The sequence below is a fragment of the Bombus flavifrons genome, chromosome 1 (genome assembly GCF_040668555.2).
Source record: "Bombus flavifrons isolate JBK064 chromosome 1, iyBomFlav1_principal, whole genome shotgun sequence".
NCBI lineage: Eukaryota > Metazoa > Arthropoda > Insecta > Hymenoptera > Apidae > Bombus > Bombus flavifrons.
The window spans coordinates 15,646,235-15,657,879 of NC_138442.1; the positions used below are offsets into that span (position 1 = coordinate 15,646,235).

The 11,645-nt window shown below is 32.6% G+C and overlaps 1 protein-coding gene across 5 annotated transcripts; it reads right to left on the reverse strand.

Annotated features, from left to right (window-relative positions):
- Nucleotides 1-1,017: 1,017 nt before the first annotated feature.
- LOC138178414 (transcriptional repressor CTCFL-like) lies at nucleotides 1,018-8,296 on the reverse strand. Of its 5 annotated transcripts, none has more exons than XM_069110240.1 (12): nucleotides 8,085-8,296; nucleotides 6,804-6,976; nucleotides 6,510-6,733; nucleotides 6,072-6,436; nucleotides 5,816-5,985; nucleotides 5,554-5,690; nucleotides 5,338-5,488; nucleotides 5,112-5,253; nucleotides 4,771-5,043; nucleotides 4,419-4,689; nucleotides 4,093-4,326; nucleotides 1,018-4,005 (listed from the first exon to the last, which is right to left on the reverse strand). In XM_069110240.1, exons 2-12 carry the CDS (start codon nucleotides 6,931-6,933, stop codon nucleotides 3,946-3,948), a joined length of 2,157 nt encoding a protein of 718 aa, XP_068966341.1. In that variant the 5' UTR covers nucleotides 6,934-6,976; nucleotides 8,085-8,296; the 3' UTR covers nucleotides 1,018-3,945. The 5 variants fall into 5 exon arrangements, with proteins under 5 accessions (XP_068966341.1, XP_068966351.1, XP_068966368.1 ...); XM_069110250.1 differs by lacking the exon at nucleotides 8,085-8,296 and adding an exon at nucleotides 7,404-7,983; XM_069110267.1 differs by lacking the exon at nucleotides 8,085-8,296 and adding an exon at nucleotides 7,878-7,975.
- Between the last annotated feature and the right edge of the window lie 3,349 nt (nucleotides 8,297-11,645).

The following is an 11,645-nucleotide window of genomic DNA, read 5'->3' on the forward strand; positions in this document are numbered from 1 at the left end:
GCTCGTAAAGAGATCTGGGAAAACACATATACGTGTCTACGTTCGATGCTGCCGCCAGCGTTTCCTATTTATTCATTCAATATCTTCGAATGTATATACGAACGCTTGTAGTTGTACGATTATATTATACTCGCGTCGAGAATCCAGTCAGGCTACCATCGACCGATATCACGCGATCCTTGATATTTTAATTAGGGAATTAGTTATGTGATCTGACGTAAAACGAAGTGACTCAACATTGGGCATCATTTAAAATGATTTCAGAGTTATATTTACTTTAAGCAAGATATCTAAATATCGAAAATCTTTTTTAATTTTCGAATGGTTTCGTGCGATGGCTTTCACTCTTTTCTCTTTTTCATTCGTAATTGAGAAGTTTGTTAAAAAATACTATCCTTGTCCAGATATCGAATCGAACGAATTATTGAAAAATATATATCCATTAATCATCATTGTTACAATTTTATTTTGAATTTCTGCGGCAAAGTAAAGATCAAGATACTTATCCACGCTTTTCGATTAACTAATAAGCTGCTAGATCACTATCTTCAATCGGTAAGCGAAGATCTATTTCACGTTATAGAATTGAAAATTCTGGAAAATATATAGAAACGCAATGGAAGAATACACAAGTTGATTGCCAGTCTAAAATATCGCACCGTATATTTTATTCATTCATCGTCCCCGCCGCTGTCTCGAACGTTTCGTTTGTTCATTGAATTCTAACGTTCGATTCACGTTGCATACGGGCGGAGAGCAGCACATGGATTCCCACAGCGACGAACGCGGTTAGGTCATCATTGTCCATGGTCATGGGCCGTCTAGGTGGTCCTCGTGAAAAGGAAACTGCATAATATATGCACACGCGTTTTATTGCGGCACGCGGGCAAACGCATAAAGGAAAGGCAACCGCATTATGCGCGACACGAGTTCACCGACACGCTGGTTTATCTTATGCGCTGTGATGGAATCAGACATGACGCAAGTGGTGCCAGGACAATTTTTCGTTTATTTTCTTTTCTGTTCGAAATATCTTACAAAAATTAAACCTCTCGTTTAAACAATTCTTTTAAATGACATCTTTTTTTACAACTATTTTACAATAAACAGAGAGGTTCGTCTCCGTAGAATTAACAGTAAACTTGATGTTATATCGTACATATTCGATATTATAATAATTTTCATATATTTAACAATGGCTTCGCGATGCAAATCTTCGAGACTTTGCATCGAAATCGATTTCATGAGATTGAGATATCTGATCTAGACTGGTCGCACGATGTCGTTGGACCAAAATGTATTCTCGCACCGATATGAATTTTCAGGTGGTTAGTAAGCTCTTCTGCGTAGAAACCACCGATATATACCATCGTGTAAAAGAAGGACCGTGGGAGGCGAAGAGAGTGCATTCGCGTGGGCCTGTATCCTGTGCCACGTCCATTTGTCCCCGTGTCCGTTTCGTTTGTCGACAGTAGTATGTATGCGCTGTCGAGATTATCTTTTGGTGGAAAACGAGTCACCGTAAATCGTATAGCGCGTTACGGTCTTTCGTCTTTTATAGTAAGCCTAGCGGAAGGATAAACCGCCCCTGCTGAGAAAAGATTAATTAAACGTATCATCGCGTGTTTAACATTTTACTTTGCATTATCCTAATTATTACGTATGGAATATGTAACGTAGATATTAGAAGAATCAAAATTCATGTACATAAGGAAGAGTAATGATACTTCACTTACTTTACATATTTGTTTCTTTCTCTATCAAGGTACTGTTATCAGTTTGAGGCGGATATACAACAGGGTTAACACTCGCTACCAGCAAATATGCCAACGTTAGGCGAATCGTTTGCACGCACGAAATTATATACACGTATTGTTACATCCGCTTTCATTCGACATTCCTTTGAAAGAGAGATTATTATTACGTCCTACGGACGCATCAGGAATACAAATGAAAGGCGTGAACTATCGAGTGGGTAAAAAAGGGAAAATTAGCATAATGTCTCGAATCATAAATTACACGTATATTGTCAAAAATTGATCGCAGAAGTAGATATTATATATATATATATATATATATATATATATGTATCTTAGAAATTAGTACAACTCTAGATTAATTAACAATATATAGTTGTATTTTTCCTCACTTGTTATCACTCGCTTTTAATGTAGTAATTGTAAATACAAAAGAATTCACTTCTTATGAACCGTAGACTATCGCGTGTTCTATAAATGTACCCTGATAAACGAGACGATATAATACGTATATATGTACAGGGTTAACGACCGTAGGGGGTGCAGTTGGGTGCGGCTTTTCCTAATATCGTTAAAGGTGGGAGCAAACGTTTCACCGATTATTTACAGGATACAAAGCAAATAACGGTTGTGTTAGAACGTTTATACGCGTTGCTCGGAGTAATAGGTATGATGTGTATAATGAATAATTGAATTTCTAACAAATATCGAAACGATAATTCATGGACGGAAATAATGTGCGCAAGTATCGTCGAAGATAAAATGTTTATTATAGAGAACATGCTACACCACTTTTTCTTTGGGATATTGTACGATAGTGCTCCGATTTGAATAGCACAAAATTAGCAACTGCTCATTTACAATTGTATATACTATTGTATATACAATTTTACAAGGATTTTACAATGTCAATTTCTTTTGATATTGGATTGATAGGAAATTGTCGTTTTATGAATGCTACGCGATCAAAAAACTATAATAATCTAATCTGTCAACAAAACGCAAAATGTCTCAATTGTTTAAAAGTTTTGCCCTTGTTTACAAACATACGTACTATTTTCTTATTAGTATATTCATGTTTTGCTATAATGGTTACGACATGTGGTTTTCCACAACGTGAAAAAAAGGTGCATTCTAAAAACTCTATGTTTTGAAGAGAATGTAATTAATAAAAGAGAAATAAAAAATTATTATAATTATAATAATTATAAGATTACATTTAACTTCAAATTACTTTATGTCATTCATACTTTATCTTATATCCGCAAAACACTTGATCTTATAATCATAATCGTTAACAGTATATCATTAATATTCATTCTACTTATTCACAGAAAGACCGTGTATTATTACTATAAAATACACCTATACAATCACAAATGTAACATCTCTCAAGTCAATGAAAAATTTCTAATTTTTTTTTTGTTGCATTATATATTACTTATGTACATTCCTATAAATATGCAGACATCATTCATATTAAATAACACAAAACTCGATCGATCGTTAAATTTGCCACTTATATTCCCTCTAATTATTTATCGAATACGATGTTTATCTATAAAATGAAATATAATGGCAAGTATGTATATACATTGGAGCCTCGCATGATTCTGCAATTTCAGTTCCATTAACCATATATCAACAATGAACGAATCACCCAATGTCAACACTTTGCTACATTCTATGTTTTTCTGTTAACATTTATTAAATGATTGATTTAAAAATATTAGATCAATCTATATTAATGATATATCCGATCTTATCTGCAAAGGTTTCGCTGATTTAAAATTTTCAAAGCACAAATTTGACAGAAAATGATTTAAAATTATAATTAGGTGTATACGAAAGTAATGACCGTAAATTGGCAACGCGTGTATATTACCGAGTAAAAATTTATCATTACTTTCTTACACAACTAATATAATTGTACATTCACTTTATATATTACTAAACCACAAAACTGTTTCTTCATAAACTATTACGTATGTCTAACTCACTAATGGCAAAGGATGTTCTTGTACTATTCGTATAGACCACGCTGGATCCGAAAATTGGCTCCATTGGAGCTATTCACAGAGTCTTTAAATAATATTAAACAGCACTCACAGTACATACACTGTTACTGCGAGAAAGATAAGACATTTGACTATTACATAAATAGATTTCCTCACATTCATTTTTTTTATTAAGAAATTGTCTGCAATATATTTATATTACCATTGGCTTCTTCTTCTTCCTCCTCTTCCTGAATAAATATAACAAATTCACGTCATAATTAATCATGCCTTTAAATGGTAAATCATAAAGACCATAAAAAATAAAATTTACTTACCTCGTCAAAACCAAAACATGTTTCCATTTCTTTCTGTAATTTTGGATCGCTTTGCATGTTCCTCGACAAAGATTTAGTACACGTTTCTGATTCCATTTTCAACTCATCTATTTCTATATCTTCTTCTTTTACTTCATCTCCTCCCTCGATTTTACCAGTTACAATCCCACTTTCTTGACTCAAAGGATCTTGCATCAATAAATCTCCATCTTCGTTAGCTACAACAGCCATTTGCTAAACAAGAATGAAAAAATTATATTTTATATACAAATGTGTACATAAACATTATGAACTAATATGCTTTTAGCATTGCTTATAACACATACTTGATCAGTTCCTTGATTGTCAGCTAGTTGTATAACCTCCAATACAACATATTGCTGACCATCACTTCCCTCGACTGCCATCACATCATCTTCATCTTCTTCTTCATAATCTTTAAGCTTAGTAGCTAAATCACCTGTCATGACCTCTACTCTTTGCCCGTCTATTATTTGAATCTTTTTCTGTCTTCCCATCTTCAATGCTTGTTGCTTTTCTTGAATGGATGACTCTGGGTCATGCACAGCCATATGTCGAATTAGGTTTCCCTTATGCCTAAATAGCAAAACTTATATGCATAAAACTGTATTTTCCTCTGTATTTTTACGTAATATGTGCACAACAAATATTACGTACCTGAACGATCGTTCACATTCAGGGCATTGATGTGACTTCTCTTGAGGTGCAGGAGGAACATAAGAAGGATTGTGATACAAGTTACAATGCCGTTTAAGAAGTTGTTTCTGTCTGAATGATTGAAAGCAATGATCACAATGATATGGTTTTTGGTCAGTATGAATTAACATGTGGCTTTCGAGATGGCGCTCGGATATAGAAGCATATGGGCATAAATCACATTTATAACACTTTTCCCCTTCGTGAGTTTTACTATGCAGTTTGTAGCTATATCTAGAATGGTAAAATACATTATATATTTTATGTTTGGAATATATAAAAGCCCAGTTTTCCCCACATACCTATCTGGGAATGATTTTCCACAGCGTTTACATTTCAGAGGTTTATCAGAGGTGTGTAATTTTTGTACATGAATTCTGAGATCTGTTTTTCTCCTACAAGTTACTGGACATAATTCACATTGAAAGACTGGCTTGTTCCCAACTATAACATATATTATCATAAACAGAATAGCAAAAAATTACATAACAAAATTTACAACTTTTAACGTGTAAAGTATCAACGTACCGTTATGTATCAATTTGTGAGCTTTTAAGCTGTTAGACTGGGTAAATCTTGCTTGACAAAAATCACACTCGTATGGTTTTTCTCCCGTATGTATGCGCAAATGGCGTTTTAGCTTGAAAGTATCAGGACTTGCATATGTACAATGCGGACACTGTAATGTAATAATAATTTTATGGTCGTAATTAACACTTTTTAAGGTATAAGTATACAATATACCTGATATGGACGTTCGCCTGTATGACACCGAATATGACGATGGAGTTTAGACAATTCAACAGATGCATAGTCACATTCAGGACATTTATGTGGCTTTTCATGGGTGTGTCTATATCGAACATGTCTAACAAGTTCACCTATAAATTTAATACTGTAATAATTATTGTGCCTCTGCATTCCAATATTTTTTATTTGTTTAATAATAGGAGGGCAAATTATTATCGAAAAAGCAAGGAAGAAAATGTCTATAAATATTTCATACCAGAAGTTGTGAATGCACTTTCACAAAATTTACAACGATGTGGCTTGGTCCCAGTATGTGTATTAACATGATTTTGAAGCGAGGCCAGAGTTTTAAATCCTCTTTCACAAACGCTACATTTATGTGGCCTTTCCTCAGAATGTGATTTCATATGTCGTGATAGCAGATATCTATATCATATGCAGATTAAGAAATTGTTTACAAGTTAATTAAATTTTGATTATGGTATAATTTAATATAAACTAAAAAAAATTACCGTTTCGGACTTGTGTAGTTACAGTAATTACACATATGAGCTTGAGTAACAGTTTGGGACTTTTTAGGTAAAATTTTTACAATCTTAGTTTTGTCATCTTCTACTTCTGATTCCACAGGTACTTCATTATCTTCATTATCTTCAAAGTCATAAACTGTAAGATCTTGTTCTCCTTTTCCTTCTTCACCTTCAGTTCCCTCTTGCTCTACCAGTCTGCTTTCCTTATCCTCATCATCTGGTTGTTGAACTATTAGTACATAACTGACTTCAGCAGGATTAGTATCAGATGGTACAATAGTAACTGTTTGATACGGATCTCCAGAATTGATTACAACCTCATTATTTCCATTACTAACTACCTGCCCCTATAAAACACAGTATATTTTCATAGTAATGACATAACCATGGCACTCCATGAACAAAGATGATTTTGCTTACATCTTCATCACCATCAACATTTTCTAATTCTCCAATTTCATGGAATTCTTCTTCTTCAAGTGTTTCTTCTTCATTTTGTACATCTGCTTCTTCTACTTCTTGGATTTGTACCTGTGTCATCACAGGTGTTTCATCATTGTTTGCTTGGTAGTAATATTGACCAGATTGATCAACAAAGTAAGTTCCACCCTCTTCACCACCTGACAATCCTTCCACTTGTTGCACTATAATAGAAAGTTTTAATAAGGTACGCCTTTTGTAAAAGATATAGAAAATTTATTTGTAAATACTAACGCTGTACATGCTGTAATTGCTCTCCTTGACCTCCTTCTATTTCTTTATTAAATGTTTCTAAGTAAGTCTGTATCTCTGTTACAGATTCTTGCTCCTCTTCTAACTTAATCGTTGTTACATTACTTGTCATGATCAAATCATTAACTCATAAAAGTGTACTTTCTCTCATTAGTCTAAAACAACAATAAATGTATTTTTTATTCTATGGTTTAAATAAATAAAGCTATTACTTTTATACAGTTTACCTTATATTATTAATTATTTTAGCAAAAAAACTTAAAATTAAATATGTATTTGCAATTAAATTTTCAATAGGTCTCTATGTTAAAAAAAAGTTGTAATTTAAGCTAACTACACAATCATTCTAAAAAACATAATACTATATGTATACACATATATACTACATCTAATTGATAAGAGAGTATTTATGTATATATTCAATCACTTATGACTTGAAAATTAAAAAATACACCGTGCAACATAAAGTTCTCGAAATAAAAAACTTCAAATATCTATATAAATAAATATCATTAAGGATATGAGATCATTTAAATAGTTATCGAATTATTATCGGAACGCTATAAAGACCAAACATCATACAAATGAAATATGACAATATTCGTGTCGCAAGAATCCATAAGTGTAAGTGGTTTTGCATTCGAGTACATCCGAAAACACGTGAATACATAAGAATATTCGGAAATAGCCGAAATATGGGATCAACACTAGTCTATCGGTGGGAAAGCACAAGACGTCATGAATCATGAATCGTGCAAAATTAAAGGAAAATCAATACATTGAGGTAAAGAAATTGAAGATACGAAAGAGCGAATGAATGACAGGGATCGAAAGTGATTCAATTCATCATGCGTTGGAATCCTCGTAATCGAGGATCAGTGTTATATCATTGAAAAGTCAAACAAGATTGAAAGATAGGTGCGATACACGCTGCCGCGAAATGCCATGTAACTCGCGAAGCGGGTAATGCGAACGAGGATGATGACATGGGCAAAATGTGATTGCGCGCTTAAGGAGCATGTGGAAATTCGTAGCAGGCCTCCACGGTTTTCAAACCGTAGACTTTCGTCAGACATCGGAAGTTCCGAAGTTGCGCATTCTGTCGGAAAGCTTAAAGACAACGCGGATGCTTTCGATCACAGGACACAGGGGGCATTAACAACAAAAATTTCAGAAAATTATCACCGTCGGCGCTGTCATCAATGTAGAGGACGCAACGGAAGGCTGTACTATCTGTTCTGCTGCGTGCTGGATATAACTTACCAATCTTTTGCGTTTAGCTCGCGACTGGCTGGCACAGGTCTCTTCAAATGCCACTAAAAACCGTCTTTCTTCATACAGAATCGTGTTTTCACGTTATGCTAAGTTCACTTACAACACAAAATCTCCAAATATTCGTTAACCTCGTAAAGTCGAAAACGTTCGTGTGAGGGCGTTGTATATGATCCGGAGGACAATATGGCCGATCGAACTACGAATGTTCAAATACTGCGCGTTGGTAACTGCGCACTGAGGCGCCGGACGATTGTCGTTTTAGGTACTTCCGGACATTAAACTTATCTAGATCTTACCCGATCTTACCAATTAATGTCTTCATTTTTCTATGCATCCGGTTTTCATGTTTGAGCATGCCACGGTTTATTTAATAATACGATGCTATTGGTAAACGCAGCTTGATAAAATCGAGATTTTAACGATCTCATACTTGCGAGTGAAGATACTTAGACTTTATGAAAGAAAAAAATATCTAATGCCATATGAAAGTAGCTAAGAGAGAAGAGAAACTAAAAATCTTAGTGATGAGACCAACACCTATTTACTTATATGAAATATTGTTATTTTTTCCTAAATGGTTAGTAACTGACGTACTTTGATGAGCAAAATACATATACAATGATAACGTCACCATTGTTTTCTTTTGTATGTTGGATATTAAAATATTATATACATACATATGTATGCTGTAATTAATCGAATATTTGTTAGATGCATTGTTAAAATCTCTTCAAACAATTGGCACATATTTTGTTTTTACAAATTGAAATATTACAATTTTTGCATAATTTTAATGATGTAATGGAGGTAATTTTAATGATGTAAGCATAAGGTACAAAAAATATCGACTTTCAATCACTTTCGTAATATGTATGTACATTTTGCAGATGAACTATTTTTTTAAATGGAAACCTTCTTTTGTTTTATACATATCGAAATCTCTCATCATTCTATGAAAAAAAAAGTATTAGGATAATACGGTCGAAAATTGATTAGTTTAAAAGATATTTGAACTTTAATTTTGTAGAATATCATATGAAAACAAGGGAAAACGAAACACAGTACTTTTGTGTTTATGTTTTGTTTGTCTTACGTATGATAAATTCCACAAAATTAAAGTTAGAATATCTTCTAAATTAATTATTTTTAGACGATATTACTCTAATACTATTTTTCGCAGAGACGACTAACAGCAAAATACATATGCACCTTTACATTTGCAAAATGATATTATCATGAATACATAGTTTGTCACTTTGAATTATTTATCTTTTTACTTTCTCATTTTCTTTTTTCATACTCATCGTTTAAGAGAAACACGTCAAGAACTAATAGCGTGAACATGCTGGACACTTATTGTGTATAAATACACTATTTGGTAAGTGTAAATTAGCAACTTAAATAATAAATGTAATATTATAATAATAGAATTCCATGATTTTTATAAAAAGTATATGATTAAGTAATAAACTGTTTTCATAAAATAGTACAGTTTATTAACACATTTTATAAAATTATTGTGAATGAAATATTTACGCGTGCTATATTATATGAATTTGATACCAAGAATTGTATTGTGTATATAACATAAAAAAATCTTTCTATAATTGTTTTATTAATCAATTGAAAGTATTAATGAGCTATTTAAATAAAAGAATTGATATTAAATAATTTGTGATATTAAATTACAAATTACAAGGAAGGTAAATTACTATATCTTTGAGGTCAATGAAAAATTTCTAATTTTTTTCTATTGCATTATGAATTCCTTATTATATACATTCATGTATATATACAGATATCATTCATATTCAACAACACAAAACTAGACTGACATCATTAATATTATCGCTTTTCCCCTAAATACTTATAGAATATAATATTCATCCATGGAATGAAGTGTAATGGTAAATATTTATATACATTGTAGCCTTGCTTTGTTTTGTCATTTCAGTAACAATAACCAACAATAACCAGCATCATTCAATGAAAATATTTTGTTATAATGTACTAGTGACAAAAAATGTTCTTGTACTATGCGTATGGACCACACTGGCCCCGAAAATTGGCTCCATTCACAGAGCTATTCACAGAGTCTTTAAATAATATTAAACAGTACTTATAGTACAGTGTTACTGTGAAACAGATAAAACATTTGACTATTATAGAGATCTCCACGCATTCATTTTTCTTATTATAAAATTGTCTGCAATATATCTATATTACCATTGGTTTCTCCTTTCTCTTCTTCCTAAAATATTACAACAAATTCACGTCATAATAAATAATGCCTGTAAATGGCAATTCATGAAGATGATAAAAAATCAAATTTGTTTACCTCGTCAAAACTGAAACAAGTTTCCATTTCTTTCTGCAATTTTGAATCATTTTGTGTGTGTTGAGATGAAGATTTACTAGATGTTGGTAATTTTATTTCTTCTGCTTTATCTCCTTTTTCGCCTGTACCATTTAAAATCTCAATTTCTTGTCTCATTAACACATAGAAGTGTACTTTCTTTCATTAATGTGAAACAATAACATATGTATTTTTGATTCAATGTTTTAAATGAATGAAGCTATCATTTTTAGATAGTTTACCATATGCATTACCTTTTGTATTATTAAATTTCAAAATATTGAAATTCTATTGTTAATATTTTATTATTAAAATATTTTATTCTGTTGTTAAAAGAAATTTATATTTTAAGCTAGCTACTATATGTGCTATATGTATAGGATATGTATGTATACTACATCTCATTATCAAGAGAATATTTATATATATGTATCCCATCACTCATTGCAATATGTAGATCTCGGAATAAAGTTTGGAAGATCTATAATGGTCATAAGTAAATATTCGTAGAGTTGAAGTGACATAGAGTCCAAAAATCATATATAATGCGTTCCAGAACATCTGAAAACACGCATACATAGGAACATTCGAAATTGTACCAATCACTTGGTATATTAATAGAAAGAAAATGCATCATAAGCCATGCGAAATTAAAGAAAAATCAATCTAGAAATTGAAGTAAATATAGTAAAGAAATTGAAGATACGGAAGAGCAAATGGATAAGAAGGGTCAACAGCGAATGAGGAGATTGACCACGTGTTAGAATCCTTGCAATTGTAATCGTAATCGAGCATCGGTGTTATATCATTGAAAAGTCAAACAGGGTTGACAGGAGCGACACACGCTGCGGCGGAACGCTATGTAATGCCATGTAATGCCATGGAGCGTGTAATGTGAACGAAAATGACGACATGAACAATATGTGATTGTGCTGTGAAGGAACATGTGGAATTCGCAACGAGCATTCAAGACTTCTAACCGCGGACTTTTGTCAGACACCGGAGATTCCGAAGTTGCGCATTCTATCAGAAAGCTTTAAGACAATGTAGATGCTTTCGATTACAGGACACAGGGGGCATTAGCGACAAAGATTTCAGGAAATTATCATCGTCGGCGCTGTCATCAATCTAGAAAACGCAATAGAAAGAGTAATGTTCGTTCTGCTATATGCTGCGTGCTGAAAATGGATTAG